The 17,482-nt window shown below is 41.6% G+C and overlaps 1 protein-coding gene across 4 annotated transcripts in view; it reads left to right on the plus strand.

Annotated features, from left to right (window-relative positions):
- FAM114A1 (family with sequence similarity 114 member A1) overlaps nt 1-17,482 on the plus strand; it is a 60,726-nt gene that overhangs the window by 32,185 nt on the left and 11,059 nt on the right. For 3 of the 4 annotated variants that reach the window (XM_081303229.1, XM_081303230.1, XM_081303231.1), the window contains exons 6-9: nt 1,414-1,548; nt 3,882-4,034; nt 9,900-10,023; nt 15,353-15,444. In XM_081303229.1, the coding sequence (XP_081159355.1) occupies nt 1,414-1,548; nt 3,882-4,034; nt 9,900-10,023; nt 15,353-15,444 (504 nt within the window). The remainder of the gene's footprint in view (nt 1-1,413; nt 1,549-3,881; nt 4,035-9,899; nt 10,024-15,352; nt 15,445-17,482) is intronic. The other variant, XM_081303232.1, reaches the window with a different exon arrangement.

A 17,482-nucleotide genomic window follows, 5' to 3' on the forward strand; every position in this document is an offset into this window, starting at 1 on the left:
AGGGTGCAGCTCAACAGACAAATACAGTGGACTGCGGGAAGAAGAGGGGGCTAGAGACGAACATAGGAGGGTATCTTACCCAGACTTTGGGGTCAGGGCACCCCAGAAATACAGAAAATCACTCCTCTTCTCCTTGCTCCTTGACCTCTAGACTGGGCATGGTGAGAGAGGAACAGCAAGTATGTTTTGGGAGTCACATAGCAATGTAAGTCAAGTAGTCATGGGAAAGTTATGGGACTGGGGATGGTCGAGCTCTTTCAGCATCTGGTATCAGAAAGGAATTCATGGCCTCTCTGAGCCACCCTACAGGGCGCTCTGAGTGTGCCTCCAGCATCCCCAGCTCCCATTCTCTAACTTTCTTGACCCTTTTCCCCAAGCTCCAGACACCCGCAGCTTGTACTTACTCAATGTCCCTATGAATTGCCAACATCCTACCATCCTCCAAAGTGTGTGCATTTTTTAAATCTCTTTTCCAGCATGGGTTACTGATTAGTCCCCACATCTGAAAACAAAGTCTGACTATCCAAGATGGAAATGATTAATAAGGTATATTAATTCAGTGAAGTTGAACAATGCTATTTAAATAATTATGAAGGTTGGAAAATGTACATTGATAATAACATTACAATAGATCATTTTCATGTAAATTGGGAAAAATACAGATATGCACATTATAATTACAGTTATGCAGTGGGAGCGTACGTACAGAAGATGTGTCAAAAATGTATACAGTTATGTGCAACAGTTTGTGTAAGTCTTGATTGTTTTAATGGTTTTAATAGAAAACAATAGCTGACGAAGGGATTTTCAGGGTGATAACTGTATAATAGAACAGTTTCTAAAGCCAGAAGCACATGCAAATCAACCTGTCTTATTTCATGAATCTATTAATTATAGGTGGGTCATGCTAGTTCCTGAAAGTATGCAAGAGCCATCTGACACAGCCCGAGGGTCCTATACTCCAGGGCCCTAAATTAAAGAATTCCCTAAAAAGTCAGGAGTATTTGACATTTTAATAAACTGCTCCAAAAGGAAAAAAAAAAAAAACCTCTATTACTTGGGTTAATTTTTTTTTCAAACAAAAACAGCAATTAGGTCACCTGTTAATTTTAAATCTTAGATATATATCTATTCATATACACAGAGCAAATATAATTAATCCCCAGTGTGCTTTGGTTTTTTTCTAAGCATCATTTTTTAATAACACTGCATGCCCTATGAATTATATAACATATAGTTTTTGGAGGAAAAGAAAATCGGATTAAATGGATGATAAATCTCCTGGTGAGAAAAAAATGTGGCTTTATATTGATTTTAATATTTGAAGATAGTGTCAGTTACCTAGGAGCTGCTGACTGCTGCAGAACAGCAAAATGTAAAAAATCTAATCTCATGCAATTATCTCATCTGCAGGGCAAAAGTGTCTTAACTGGAGGTCTCGATGCTTTGGAATTCATTGGCAAGAAAACCATGAATGTCCTTGCAGAAAGTGACCCAGGATTCAAGCGGACCAAGACACTCATGGAGAGAACTGTTTCCTTGTCCCAGGTTGGACTGTATTCTTTGACCATTTTTTTCTTCCAGTCAATAGAGTAAATACACTTTTAATTTTTTTAATAGATCATGGAAAACACATGTTTAAATTCAAATGGCACAAAAAGAGTTGAATGAAAATGGAGTTTCTGATATATCCATTTCCCTGTTGCTAAATTTCTCCAGGGGATGACCACTGTTGACAGTTTTTAGGCATGCTGCCAATTATACAGGTACAGATACATATAGATGAGTCTGTGCGTAATCATATAGATATATAAATACATATGTGGACAGATAGACATAGGCACATACATACACACATACTTTCTCAATCAAATGGTAAATACTAATCACACTCTTTTGTATTTTATTCACTCAATGATTTCTTGAAGCCTATCCCATTTATGCCACTGTATCCCAGATCTACATACACTTGGTTGCATGACCTTGAATGGATTCCTTAGTCTCTCTGTGGCTCATTTTACTCATTTGTACTCTGGGGTTAACATCATACTTACTGACAAGATTTTTGTGAGGGTTGAATGAGTTACAGTAGAACCGATACCAACCTTCGTGTATGTATATGTGTGTACATACAGCTATATGTATAAATTTTTTTCTCCTTAAGATAATGATGATGTAGGATGAAATGAGACTGAGTCCAGAAACTGGCTAACTCTGACTTCTTTGGTTGTGAAATGAGAACTAGACGAGGTTAGTTTCCCAGATCACCATAATTCTCCATACCATTGGCACAATTCTGATCATATCTGCATGCAATCTACCATTACAAAGTAGCACTGCTCATAGAACTGTGTCACCCAAGAACCACATTAGCCATCTGCAGGGCTTGTTGTAATTACATATGGCTGCATCATTGTGGCAGGTTTGGTTCAGAACATTCTGGAGCGCACCTGAGCATTGCACCTGCAATTTGTATGACTGCTTCAGATGGGTCACTGGTAACACTTTTACCCTCTTAGACCCATCTCCATTTTTTTCCCCCAAAGGGAAAAGCAGAACCAGCATTCCTCATTAAGGGAATTATCCTTTAGGCAGCTTTAATTACAGTCCCCACTTGTGAGTGAATTCTGATCCACTCCACAGTGATGTTTTCCCTTTACCTTCCATTTCGTCTCTTCCTCCCTCTATCCCAAAGCACCCATTTAGAGATGGTAGTTGGTAGAGAAAGGAAGCAATCTCAGACGCACTCTGCTATTTTATGGTACCACCATCAAGCCCTGAGATCAGTGGGGGTCGTTGAGTTTTATTGCAGATATTAAAACTTTCCAGTGATGGTTTCATTGGGTTGTTTTTAAAACTTTAAAATTCAGAACCTGTACTAATTTAGTCTTAAAGATAGACAGGAGAGAGAATTCTTTCTGCAGAATTCTTTCATGGCTAACAGCCTCAGGAACCCAAAAGGAGAATGAGGCCGACTGTTTTATTGGCACACAGTAAACATCAGGCTCTGTTCTTAGATGATCTGTCCCCTGTGCCCTTCTGGTGTTGACCAGTATATTGATGGTGCTCTCCACAGATATTAAAAGGCCCCATAAACTTAATGCCCCAGTAAACTTAATGAGAAATCCAAAGATGCTTAAAATCAAAGAAGGCAAGTGCAGAAAATTGGAAGTGACTGATAGACTTGTGTTCATTTTGCTGTCTTTTTATTTAAAAAAAAAAATAAAACAACTGGAGAAAAGTTATTGACGTGCACAGAAATGCAAGTTCACAGTCTTATTTCTAAAGACTAGCCGAAGCATCTATAAGCCTATTTATATTTAGTATCTGGTGATGAACACATTACGAGTTTATAGTTATCAATTCTTTTTATTGAAGTTGTCAAATAACTTCATACACAAAAGATTCAAAGTAATGTAAGCGAGAAAATCAGATCAGCTTATTTCTGCTTTGAAGTCTGCCTAGGTGCGGAATTCACAGTTAATCTTGTCACAAGAGACTAGACTTTCCCAGTGTGCTTAAAACTTGCTCAATATAGACAATTTGGGCATTTTAGAAAATAGAAAAGTTAACCACACATGTGGGAAACACCTCTGGACACCATTGTGAAGTCTTTGGTGAGCTTCCCATCTCATTCCCAGGCATGGAAATTTTGCTTTGCTTTGCACATAATGAACATATAAAGTCCAAAATAGAATATTATGTAAAAATTATCAATAGCATCCATCAAAAAATAATTTTTTAAAAATTCCAAAGTGATCAAAATCAACCCTTCCCAGAACCAAAATTCAGCCCTCCCCCACCCCACGCCCGACGTGTCTTTTACAGGAAGTGGGGCTTTTAAGCATACATCTGGGTATAAGCGTTGTGTGTTTCTGCAGATGTTAAGGGAAGCCAAGGAGAAGGAGAAGCAGAGACTGGCGCAGCAGCTCACGGTGGAGAGAACCGCACACTATGGGATGCTCTTTGATGAGTATCAAGGTCTGTCACACCTGGAAGCCCTGGAAATTCTGTCCAATGAAAGTGAAAGCAAGGTACATCCCCACCGGCCATTTGAAATAACATGTTTTGTAGTGTGTTTCTTAAACATGAAGAAACTGGGAAATGCCAGTATCTCATCAGAGCCTTAGTATTGCAGTACTAAGGTTACAAATGCCATACAGCCTGATGAGCCCCACAGACGCCATATAATTTCCTCTCTGTCCTGTGCCAAGCTATTGCCCCACACCAGCCCCAAGAGAGCCATAACACAATAAGTCAGCACTACCCCTCCTTGTGGTGTGAAGGGCTGTCCTAGAACTTGGCTGTCAGCCTCCTGGCCTGTGCCTCCCTTTGGTGACGTCATACCCGGATCCACGATCCCTTTAGCCTGAAACTTCCATTCCTCCCCAGTGTCAACAAAGCAGCTGAGGTTTGTTGTAGATTTCAGGGTTTTAGTATATTTTGTTTTATATATTACCTTTTATTGATTCCGCCACTTTGTTAGACTATCTGGGTCATAAAGGACAGAGTTATCCTACCAAGAATTAAAGGTCTATTGGGGAAACATGCAAAAAACCCTGGGAAACACAGCCTCCCTGAGGGTCCTGCACATGCTCACTCCCCCATTATGGCCCAGGAAAACAAAACACAAATAGCAGTCATCAATGGGGTTTGTAGCTCTTCTTAAAGTAGTGTGTGTGTGTGTGTGTGTGTGTGTGTGTGTGTGTGTGTGTTTAGTAAGCTTTTACATAGCACTTACAAAGTCCCCATTCTAAATACTAGAAAGCCGTTCATTTACTTGTCCATGTGACTCTTTTGTGGAGACATCAGCCTGACTGCAGCCCTACTATAAAAACAGTGGAGGCCACAAGGCAGTACCCTCTGGCCCTCCTGTGAGGGAGGGGCTGTGGGCCATCTGACATTCACCAGGGAGAAGCAGGTCCCTGGACAAGAAGCTGAACTTGGAAGTGAGGTTCAGAATGGAAAATAATTTTGACTCTCTAGACCTTGTCCTCTTGTCTTTAGATTTTACAAGTCTGAAACATTTTTTAATGAACTTTCTTGCCCGTTCCCCCACCCCACCCACCCCTGTGCTGGGGGTGGAAGCCAGGGCCTCATGCATGCTGGGCAAGCACTCTGCCACTGAGCTATATCCCCAGCCCTTGAGCCATTCTCGATGCCTGGCTCATCAGGGAAAGACCACTTCTGCCACATGATGAACAACCAAGAACCAAACAGGATGGGGACACCCTCCCTGCCCTAGATTATAGGGCTGCATGTTACTATCTGTGTTTTTTTCCTTTTTTATTATCCATGAGCTTCAGTGGAAGTTCAAAGATAAATCTATTTAAGGCTAATTTTTCCCAAAAAAGGCAAAATCATGACTCTCACGCTGACACAAAATAAACACACATTAAAAATTTTTTAGTTCATTAATTGAATGAGGAAACCGGGCAGATGTTATCACCCCTTCAAGGGAAAGCCAGAGAAGCCCAAATTTACATGGAGTAAAGGAATGTTGAAATGAATGTGCAGATAGACATAAACCTGGTTTCTCCACAGCAGGGGACATTGTCCCTCCACTGACAGAATTCATTAACTGAGTTTGTAGAGAAGAGTTGATTTGCATTGCCATCAGCTATCCACGATTTACACAGTTGTAAAATTGCTCCTGTAGATTCAGAATCTCATAATCTAGTAAAGTGTGATCTAAAAAATGCAATTTTTCATGGAAGCGCAAAAATTTTCCCTGAAAAAGCAATGTCTAGAGCCAGACTTTATATTATTATAAATCACTCTGTAGCTGAATGATTTTGAATCCCCTTTGCCTCAATCTCCTTATCCATGAAATAGGAATAATAATAAAACCTACCTCATTGCATTATTACAAGAATTTAATGAGATAATCCTATGAAGCTAGTAGCAACACACTTAGTACATAATAAACACTTGAAAAAATGCTAGCTGTGTATGTATAGGTTTATAATGTTAATGATATGTTATTTTATATGCATTCTTATGTTGTATATAATTGTTATTATTATTAATAAATATTACAGGGGGAGCACAGCCCTACTATAAAAACAAGATATTGTACTGATAGAGAGATTGCATTCTGGCTGCTTCCATCACAAGTCTCAGCTCTAAACAGCCCTGTCCCCTGGAAAAAGAGCCCCAAAGGACTTACATTGCTGGAAAGGAGATTCAGGCTATGTAGGGCATGAGCCAGCTTTCCATCACTAGAACAAATTCCTGAGATAACCAACTTACAGGGAAAGGCTTATTTTGGCTCATTGTTTCGGAGGCTCCAGCTCACAATTGGAGGTTGGCCGTGTTGCTTTTAGACCTGTGGTAAGGCAGCACGTCAAGGCAAAAGAGACAAAGAGGAAGAAGCCAGAATCCCAGTCCCCTTCAAGGGCAGTTTCTAATGACCTAAAGAGCTCCCACGAGGCCCCGCCTCTTAAAGGTTCACCACCTCCCAACAGCCCAAGATGGGGACCAGTCCTTTAACACATGAGCTTTGGGGGGCATTTCAGATCTAAACTGTAGCAAAGGTGTACACTTCTTCTGTTTGCACACTTCTTTCACAAGCTCTGCCTCTCTTTCCCCAGCTTGGAGTTTTTTTGGTTTGTTTTTTTTGGGGGGGGGGGTATTAATAGTAAGGAATACAGAAGTTTAGGGTTTTACTTATTAATTCTCTTGCTTAGTAATAATAGTTATTGGATGCTATAGTAAATGGTCCGAAAAATATATGAGTGAAAAGCAGTAGAAGTTACTTTTCACTCCAGTGTCAGTCAGGATAGGGATACCTGGACAGCAAGCATCTTTCCTGCACTTAGGGATTCAGAACTCAGGCTCAGTTCATCTTGTGGCTTGGCTAGACCCAGCCTAAAGTCCACAGGCCTCCAGTAAGAACACAAATACAGCAAATGAAAATACATGATGACTGCTTTTCAGAGATGTTCATAGCATGGTGATACTGGTGAATTATGATGTGTGTGTGTGTGTTTCAAGATTGCTAAGATAATAGACTTTGAATATTGTCAGCACAAAAATGGTAAGGCCGGGTGCAGTGGCGCATATCTGTAATCCCAGCAGTTCGGGAGGCTGAGACAGGAGGATCCTGGGTTCAAAACCAGCCTCAGCAACAGCAGATTGCTAAGCAACTCACTTGAGACCCTGTCTCTAAATAAGATACAAAATAGGGCTGTGGATGAGGCTCAATGGTTGAATGTCCCTGAGTTCAATTCCCAGTACCCACCTTGCAAAAAAAAGGTGATGGATATGTGGATATATTCATTAACCTCATAGAATCATCCTGCAGTGTATCCATATATCAAAACATCAAAACATTGTACCCATAAACATGCAATTGTTTGTTATTTAAAACCAAATTAAATTAAATCTTTAAAATAAATAATAAAGCAAGTAGGGGCATAGATCAGTGATAGAGTGCTTCCCCAGCATGCGCCAGGCCCTGGGTTGGATTCCCTAGCACTTCAAAAGAAAAAAATAATAAATAGGGAAAAAAACCCACAGAGTGACTAGTTAAATTTTTTGCTTTTGATAAACAATGATTTTTTTTAGTATAAATATATCCTGTGAACTACTTGGGACACACTTATATTTAAGAAAATATTTATTATTTATATGAAGTTTGAATTTTACAAAACATCCTATGTTTTAATCTGGCAATCTTACATATGTCAAAGATTTAAAAGTTAAAGGAATTTTTGAAACAAACTGTTAAAGAAAATAAATTCTGTCTTTCTCCCTTGACACCATGACCTGAAAGGCTGGGTTCTCATACAGAATTCTCAGACTCCTTGAATTCCCACACCACCCTCCAGCCTGCCCCTTGTATGGAAATAGAAGGAATTATTGTCATTAATATTCCACTAGACTTACTCTAGGACAGCCACAGGCATGACAATGTGATGTGTGATAAATGTTAAAAATAAATAATTTTTGGTGCCTTTATGCTCACTGTAAAAATAGTAAAAAATATATCTTCAAAATAGTACTACACATTTGTTCTCAAGAAAAAGCTGAGACACACATTCTACTCTCAGGTCCCAGACAGAACTTAACACAGGGCCAAACACACAGTCAGCAGTCCACGGGTATCTATTAAGGAGCACAGGGGTTTTTTTATTATTTATTGTTGGTCTGACCCAGAGATTCAATGCATATCACCATGGCATGATGGAATGCCCCAGGAGGGAAAAGCAGGAATATAGGAACAGAAATGAAGGCTCTGAGGAGGTCAGGACAAGAAAGAGTGGCTAGGGATTGTCAAGCAGGGTGCATTTGCTTCTCCCTGCTGAACTCTCATGGGCGCTTCCTGTGAGAGCCTCAGGCAGGTTGCATCGATCATAAAGATATGCAATAGCCAGGTTCAGTGGTACACGCCTGAAATCCCAGCAGTTCAAAACCAGCCTCAGCAATTTAGCAAGGCCCTAAGCAACTTAGTGAGACCCTGTTTCATAATAAAACATAAAAAGGGCTGGGGGTGTGGCTCAGTGGTTAAGTGCCTTTGTATTCATTCCCCAATACCAAAAACAAAACCAAACAACCAAACAAATAATGTACATTACCTTTTAGGAAAATGGAGTCCTGGCATCCTGGATGCCCTAATTCTCTCTCTTATCCTGATGTGCTAACCTAATTCCGGGATGAATATTAAAACATTTCCAAAGAGGGCCATAGCTCCTCTGCCAGCGCTTCCTCCAGAACAAGAATTTGACCTGCAGAATGAAAAAATTAAAACCTCACTACTTTACAGTCAGGCTTCAATTTTAATGTAGTGTCTGTGCCCTTTGACCCTTTTGGAAATTGAAATCAACTGGTGGACTGCTGACTTTCTGCACATAGAATTTTTAAGCACATACAGAGGATGACTTCAGAAGGGGGTTCTGAAGACAGCGAGCAGGGACGGCCACAGTTCCAGCATCACGTGGGCTGTGCAGTCCTCCCTGTGCCACCTCTTCCCTCCTAAAGGCAGAGCGACTGCTGTCTCCTTGGCCCCCACTGTGCCCTTCACTCACATCTGCCGTGGCCACTGCTGGTGGACCTGGGCCTCCATCCTCTAGACTGCCAGGGAAGAAAACTGGGTATGGTGCATTTTTTTTTTTTTTTTGTAAACCCAGTATAATAGCTCCTGTCTAGAGGTGTACGTGTGGATATGTATGACACTTATTTGTCTACATATGTGTACATATATGCAGGTATACATAATTTGTTGAACACCACTATAAGTATTTTAAGTACATTACTTCATTTAACCTCCAAACAACCTCTTCAAGTAGATAGAATTAGCCCTCATTTCACAGATAAGGAAACCAAAGCCTAGAAAGGCTAAATAAATGACCCAAGGTCACATAATTTATAAGTGAGCAGCTGATATCTGAACTCAGTCTTGAGGCCAAAGTGTGTATTTAACCATTATGAGAGAAGAGCTGGTGCCACCGTTTACTCAGCACCTACTATGTACACTTGTGCAAAATGCTTTATATTCATTACCTTATTTACCACACAGAGGATCACAATGAGGGCTGGGGTTGTGGCTCAGTGATAGAGTGCTTGCCTAGCATATATGAGGCACTGGGTTCGATTCTCAACACCACATTAAAAAGAAAATAAAGATATTGTGTCCATCTGCAACTAAAAATATATTTTTTTTTTAAAAAAAAAAGATCACATTGAAGCATAGATCTTGTTTTACGGAATATGAGATCCAGGAAGCTTTTGTAACATGCCCAAAGTTGCAGGTAATGGGCAGTAAGGCCAACATTCTACCCAGGGTTACCGCCCATACCACAGATCACCTTGGGGAAACTGGGAACAGCTGTATGGAAATGTTATTAATGAGAAGGAAAGATGACAGTTATATTGACCTATTTCTTTTTTTTTTTCAGGTTCAGTCATTTTTAGTATCACTGGATGGAGAGAAGCTGGAACTCTTAAAAAATGTCCTAATTTCCATTAAAGACATCTTTGCAGCCAAAGAATTAGAGAGTGAAGAGAATCAAGAAGAACAAGGTAAAGGAAAACAAGTTAAACAGCAAAACAAACTAACGGTATAATCCTTAGGAGACTGCTCTACACAGCCCTTTGAACAGGGTGAATGATTTCATCCAAGTGCTCCTCCTCTGCTTCTGGAATTCACTGTGCACCTGCTCTGGCTATGGGAGCTGGCCACACTGATTTGTAATAGGAGCTCCTATTCTTTCCCAGGTGTCCTGCACAATCCTGGCACATCACAGGCACACAGTGAGGGATGTGGTTGAATGAACCAGAGTGCAGTGTGCTGGGCCCCGATGATTAGAGTTCATGTACCAACTTCTAATTCCACCTGCACATGGAAGTTGTCGAACGTGATTAATGCTGGTGGTGGGAAGTCTCGCTGTGGATTTCTTTGCATTTTTTCTTATTCCTTTTAATTTCTATGTTTAGGAGTTAGGGCATATTTTTAGTTTCTACACTCCACCTAAAAATTATAGTTCTGGATTGGGGTTGTGGCTCAGTGGTAGAGCACTTGCCTAGTGTGTGTGAGGCCCTGGGTTCAATCCCAGCACTGGGGGGGGGGGGGGAGAAGCATTTCCGTCCAAGGCTGTACTATTTCCCCACAGTGTGCTAGGGCATGACGTGTCAGGCGGACAATCACTAGAGTGACCCAGGCGTGCACTTCCTGATCATCTTCCGCCCAAATCGTAACTTCACCCCTAAGGAGACCAGAACCTATATTATGAGAAGCAAGGCTTACTTAAGAGGAGAAAAGATATTCTCTGCATTGGACATGCTTGGGCTGGGGATGTAGCTAAGTGGTTGAGTGCTTGCCTAGAATGGGTTCAATCCTCAGTAGCTTAAAAAAATTTTTTTTTAAAGTTGGACATGCCTAATGAATACTTTGGATTGTCCATTTGGGAGGAGAATAGAGTAAAACATTTGCTTTGTACCTGGAGAGTGACTCCTTTCCATGTCATCACCTATGCTGGAAAGCAGAGCAGCCACAGACACAGGTGGCTTCTCCTGGGACTCTCTGTGTCGTGTTCCTCCTGACTAAAACACTCAGGGTCACTCCAGGTGAACTGGGCTGCACAAAATAATCACATAACTGACAGAGATATCTTTTTCTTTGGGTCCTGTGACGGCTCCTCTGACCTTAAGGGTCCACAGAAAGAAAGAGAGAGCAAGTGCTGACCCTTTTTATTGAAGAGAAGCCATTTAAATGAGGCAAGGGTCAAGTTTCAGGGGGTCCAATCTAGCCTCGTGATGTCTGCTGTCAGCAGTTTGACTGACATCTAGGAAGGCCACGCCCAAAGGCAGAGCAAGAGAAGGGGATACACAAAGGGAGTTTCAATGGAACATTCTATCCCAAACAGGGCAAAGGGGTAGGATTACAAAGGAATAGGTGAGTGTAGCTCAACTCCATGGGTGACATGCCTACATCTGAAGACACACTCTCAACTTCCTGAACTGAGTGGCTCCCCACATATCTGAAAGGCCCGACTGGAAACATCTTTAAAATTTTCTTGCCATGTGGCCTTAGACCAGAGATATAACCTTTCTGAAGCTCAGTCTCTTCCCAGAACATAAGGATCAAATTAGATACTGTATATTCAAATGAGATGGTTTGGGAATAATGTTTTTCAGCATCTGTATATTTCTACAAAAGTCATCAAATAAGCTAGGCACAGTGGTGTACACCTGTCATCCCAGCAACTCAAGAGGCTAAGGCAGGAGGATCACCAGTTAAGGCCAGCCTCAGCAACTTAGTGAAGCGCTGAGCAACTTAGTGAGGCCCTGTCTCAAAAATGAAAAATAAAAAGGGATGTGGCTCAGTTGTAAAGTGCCCCTAGTTTCAATCCCCAGTACAAAAAAAAAAAAAAAAAAAAAAGTCTTCAAATATGGCAGGCTTGTCTTTGTTCTTCTGATGATGAAACCAAAACACTAGCTCTAACTGTGGGCCCTAAATAAGTTAATAGATGCCCCTTCCCAGATTATCAGTCACCACAACCATCAATCTGTTCCTCTTCAAGTTCACAACCTTGGTCCTATTTCAGGTATCATTCAGAAAGGATCCAAAAGGACCCAAGTCCCCCCAACACCAAAGAGATATTGTTGCCAACACAAATGAAGGCAATATTGCTCCCTAACTGGTGCCACTCCTTGGAGAGGATACATGATTGCATCGTGTTTAATAGAAAATGTTGTTGGGTGCCGTGGCACATACCTATAAATCCCAGTGGCTTCGGAGGCTGAGGCAGGAGGATCACAAGTTCAAAGCCGGCCTCAGAAACTTAGGAAGGCCCTAAGCAACTCAGTGAGACCCTGTCTTTAAAGAAAATAAAATTTTAAAAAGAAAAAAGAAGGGATGTGGCTCAGTGGTTAAGTGCCTCTGGGCTCAATCCCTAGTACCAAAGAAAAAGAAAATGTTACTATGGGTGATGTGTTCCCTTTTTAATGTATAGCTTCAGTAAATAGAGATTTTTTTTAGTCACTCGCGCGCACACACACACGGAAGTGCTAGACAGCATGCTTTCAAACATGGTAGATTCATCTCTCCTAAAGGGATAAAACCCTATTATCTCCTGTAATATATCCATTTTTCCCAAAGGGCATCTCCAGATTATCAAAACACTATTAATTTTAATTAACTTAATTTAATAAATAAACGCCATTCAAACACTTAATGAAGCACTGGGAGAAAAGAACAGAGGCCTTGTCATTAAATCAGCCCAATTATGACAGTGTCACAACTCCAAGAAAGACTGTGGGGTTCCCCAAAAGCCTCAGAGAGGAATTGTATCAGTGGGGTGAGCAGAAAATCAGGGAGCAAAATTCTGGAAGCAACCAAAACATTTTCCTCATTTTTTTTCTTATAAACATACATATTCCTAAAAACCTCTTAACAACTAAATCATTTATTTGGGAGTCTCAGAAAGTGTAATAAAGTATCGTTTTTAGATTAATATCAGGCTCCTGCACATTTAATAACGTTAGCTAATGATTTGCGTGTTTGTCTTTCCAGCAGATGTAATTTTATCACACTGCCATGGGTCTCTAATTTAGTTTACCCTGGCTGTGAGGAGATTTTAAACGACGGTTTTCTATGTTTATTGTGTTAGGGAAGATCCTCTGAGCCATTTGTAGTGACCAAGAGTTTGCAATAATAGTCTTTCTTGCAATATATATTATCATATCTTTTTATCTACTTCCATTTTTTCTGTGATTTTTTTTCCCTAAAATGCTTGCTAAGATATTAGTGTGTATTTTATAAAATTAATGCACTTTCAAAAGCTGGAACTACCCAAAGTACTTGTGTTCTAATTTAGTGCCAATTCTTCCCAAATATGCTCAATCTCCCCATGTGTATATCTAGGTATCACCTAACGGTTTATTTACACAGAGTTTCCATGTCTACAAATCACTTCCACAGTCATTGTACTATTGGGTCTGAAAAGGAGACAGGTGGTTTTTACTATCTTTGGGTTACACAGAGGGAAATGGAAGGAGAGGAAGTGTTGTGTAGTCCCAGGCCACATAGCCACTAAGTATAGGAGCTGGGTGGAACCCACACTTGATGAGTCCCCGTCCAGGGCTCTTTCTGCGCTGCAGCACGGCCTTACACAGAACCAGAAGGACCAGGCAGCTTGGAGATGGCACCATGTCCTTGCTGCCCAGGTGTGCTTGCCCCACCCACCCTCTTATTTGTCTACCTGCAGAGGATGAGTCCAAGACCTCTGTCCGGTGGAGAGAATCTCAGCTTTTGATGGAATCAAATCTCATGGAATCATTTCTCAAAGTTCAGAAGACTAGGAAGTCCAAAATGGGGGTGGTGGGGGAGGTCTATGAGAACCCAGTCTCTGGGCCATAGACAGCGCCCTCTAGTGGCATCTTCACATGGTGGAAGAGGCCAGCCTGACCCTGGGGGTTCTTTCCCAAGGGCACTAATCTCATTCATGTGTTTCATGCTGATGATCTGATTACCTTCCCAAAGACCCACCTTAGTACCATCACTTTGGTATCAACATATGGATTTGTAGGGACACAGCATTCAGACCACAGCACCTCCTATTTAAAATTCCAATCCCCGGCTACCCCTATTCCTTGCCTTTGGTTTATACTTCTCCATAAAACTTATCACTTGACATATATATATTTCACTTATGTTTTGTTTATTAACCTGTCTCCCTCATGAGACTCTATGAATTATAAGTAATAAAAACTGAGCTAAGCCAAATGTTTTGAACAAAGACCCACGAGCTATCCTGGCTATCTTCATGAGCTGCAGACTAACCATTTGTCTATAAAACTAAAAATAGCACATCCAGACAGGTGCTGGGTACAGTATCTGTCACACGGCTGAGTTCTCCCTGAAGGTAGTGCCTTCACCCACTGGCAATAGTGGAGAGACTTCTCAGTGGGTTTTCAGATTGTGTAGTCAGACCACATTCATGAGGCTATTTTTTCCCCCAAATAGGGACTAAATCCATTATGTAATCAATTCATTCACACCTACCAGAAACGTTAAAAATGGCATTGCCTTGTACATACAAATGAGAGAAATGAGATTGTAGCTTTTAAAGCTTTCTATTTCCCACTCATTTCTTTTTATTTTATGATATATGATAATATATTGTCTATTATGTAATTCATTAATAAATCATTGAGTCAATAAATATTCATATTAGCACCTACTGTGTTCCAGACACAGTGTTAGATGCTGTGGGTTTAGGAGTGAGCCAAATAAATCCTGGCTCTGTCCTTTGATAGTTTCCAGTCTGAAGAGAAAAACGGATCTTCAAGAAATATTAGAAGACAGTCAGGTGTCCTAGGAAACCTGGGGAATTTTTCTCCAGAGAGATGGTGTTGCTACATCAGGTAGTACGCGCCCCATGGAGACTCAATTCAGCCTCCTAGCATGGTGGCTCTGTGGATGTGGAAGGGCACTCTGGGGATCGCTAGGGTTGCCATGCGAAGCATAACCAGTCTGCACGTCAACAGTGCTGTCCCAGATCTGCCAGGCCTGGCAGAGGTCAATCATTTGTTCATTCAGTCTTTCTTTCAACAAATAGCTATTGATCACTTACAGCTGTGAACAAGACAGACACGGCCCCTCCCTGCCCTCTTGTCTTCAGGCCAGCCCGGGGGTGTCCCAGTGCACCGCCAGCAGCAAGGCCTCTGCAGCTGACTTGCTGCTGCTGCCAAGGGACCCCGTCCTGAGTCTGCAGCAGCCGGAGGGCACACTGCCACAGCCCCCGCTCGGCCTACCCCGACTGCAGCCTGGAAAGTCGAGGGAGCTGCCACATTCTGAAGGAAGAAACATAAATCACGCTTCTTAACTTCTGTCACGTTCTATTTCTAGGCTTAGAAGAAAAGGGAGAAGAATTTGCTAGCATGCTTACAGAGCTTCTCTTTGAATTACATGTTGCTGCCACTCCTGACAAACTCAATAAGGTCAGAACCTTCTGATTCTGAGTTTTGGGGGTTTTGAAAGGGGTGTGGGGGTGGCTCTCAGTTGTAAAATTCCAGAGAATTTTTCCATGAAATGGAAAAACCCCAAACCCCACAGGGCACAGTCGGGGGAAGGGAGTTTAAGGTCTGTAATTAAGAACTGGGGAAGCAACGTAATGAAGTGCAATGATAGAGAACATTCCAGACTATCAGGAGACAGTGTTGTAGTTGCAGCTTTATTAGTAATCACCTTGCAACCTTAAACAAGTCATTGACCCTCTCCTGGTGAAATAGAATGTTCTATCAGAGCGGTGTTTATCTTTAGAATGTAGAAAGGAAGAGGGAAACAGAATCACACAGAGACTTTTTCAAATTCCACTCCCCCCACACCCAGCCTCTTTAAAGAGACTTTCCAGAATTAGGCAGAGAGATGCCCTCAGCTAGGTAGACCATAGATCTCCTCCTGTTGGGATGTTGCTACTGGTAATGGGACCCAGGCCCGCTTGCCTGCATCCAGAATAAGAGAAAAATGATATACAAAGGGAAAATGAATTTAGTTGCATTTTGGCCAGAACTGGGAAGACTGCTACCCCCATCTTACACAAACGTTACAGTTCATGGGCAGGATCCTCCTAAATGGGGAGCAAAATCCAAGAAACGTGCCTACTAGACGCAGCAGAGGAATCAGTTGCAATCTGGTTCTCCTGATGCTGCGGGGAGGCAACTCAGCTTCCACTCTCAGCCTAAGATGATTACCTGTAGGTAGCTGGGATGGAGAAAGTAGCTTAAAGAACAGGTGAGCAGGACAATGGCTGGGACTAGAAAAAAACAATCTGAGGCTTGACAGTTCCTAATTTTAAAGGGGCCTCTTACACTGCAACCTCACATCTAAGAATAGTCCAGCTCCAACAGTCTGGGTGCCTCTAATACTACTTTGCAGGTTAGTACAAGGTTTTGCTGTAGAATTTCTTAAGAAATTACTAAAAGCTATGTGATGTTCTCTCTCTCCTTCTTTCTTTTTCCTTAGCGAGCACTGCTTTGCATAGGCACTCATTTATCAAGGTAGGCGAGGAAAGGGCAGAATGAGGTAGTGAGGTGGTGGTGAGATGAGTTATTTCTTTATCTCCGATGGGGGTCACTGCTTCTGGCAGGTCAGTGACTTGAACACAGTGGGAAATTGCCTCATCCATCTCCCTACAGCACCTGCTGCTGCTTGGAGGGAACCAGTGGTGGCTGCAAGGTTGCTCTGGTTTATTTACATAACAGAGTCAGCGTTGATCCCTAAGAGGACACAGCAAAGACAGTTATGGCTAACTTGCCATTCAATACTTTGTTAAGTATTGACATACAAGCTTGAAAATCAGTCGTTTTAGCGTAAACTGAGAAACAACCTTCGCTTAAGCAAACAGCTTCCACAATGATAAAATCTGGGCAAGTCTGCCCTAAGTTCAGGAATAACAGGGGAGATGATGTCTGCACCTTCAATTTAGCCATGATTTTTACAGCCACAGATAGTGACGGAAATTAAGCTGGTCACAGACAAGCACCAGGTCTTTCCAGCAGTGCCGCTTCCCCCTTGGAGGTGGGAAGACCTGCTATGAATCAGGAGGAGCAGAGCCATCTTTCATCTGCCCTGCGTGACACATTATTAGGTTCATGAAACATTAAGAATTTCATGAAACATATCAGATCAGGACATTTACTTTAGCCCTGACTCTGGCTAAATTTCTAACCTATAGATGAAAAAGTACTGATAATCTTTTATAGTTGGTCATGAAAAGTGAAAAAAAGTCTATAGATTTGTCAGTCTCACTGTCACTTTTATTCTTATCTGAACATCCTTTTAAAACGCTGGATAGATACAACCAAAGTGCATTAGATGCTTGTATGAAAATGTCACAAGGAAACCTGTTTATTTTGTACTATTAATATGTGCTAATAGCCAGGCTCAGTGGCACATGCCTTTAATCCCAGCTCAGGAGGCTGACACAAGAGGATGGCAAGTTCGAGGCTAGCCTCAGCAACTTAGCAAGGCCCTAAG

The sequence above is a fragment of the Spermophilus citellus genome, assembly GCF_964194105.1.
Source record: "Spermophilus citellus genome assembly, chromosome: 8".
Lineage (NCBI taxonomy): Eukaryota > Metazoa > Chordata > Mammalia > Rodentia > Sciuridae > Spermophilus > Spermophilus citellus.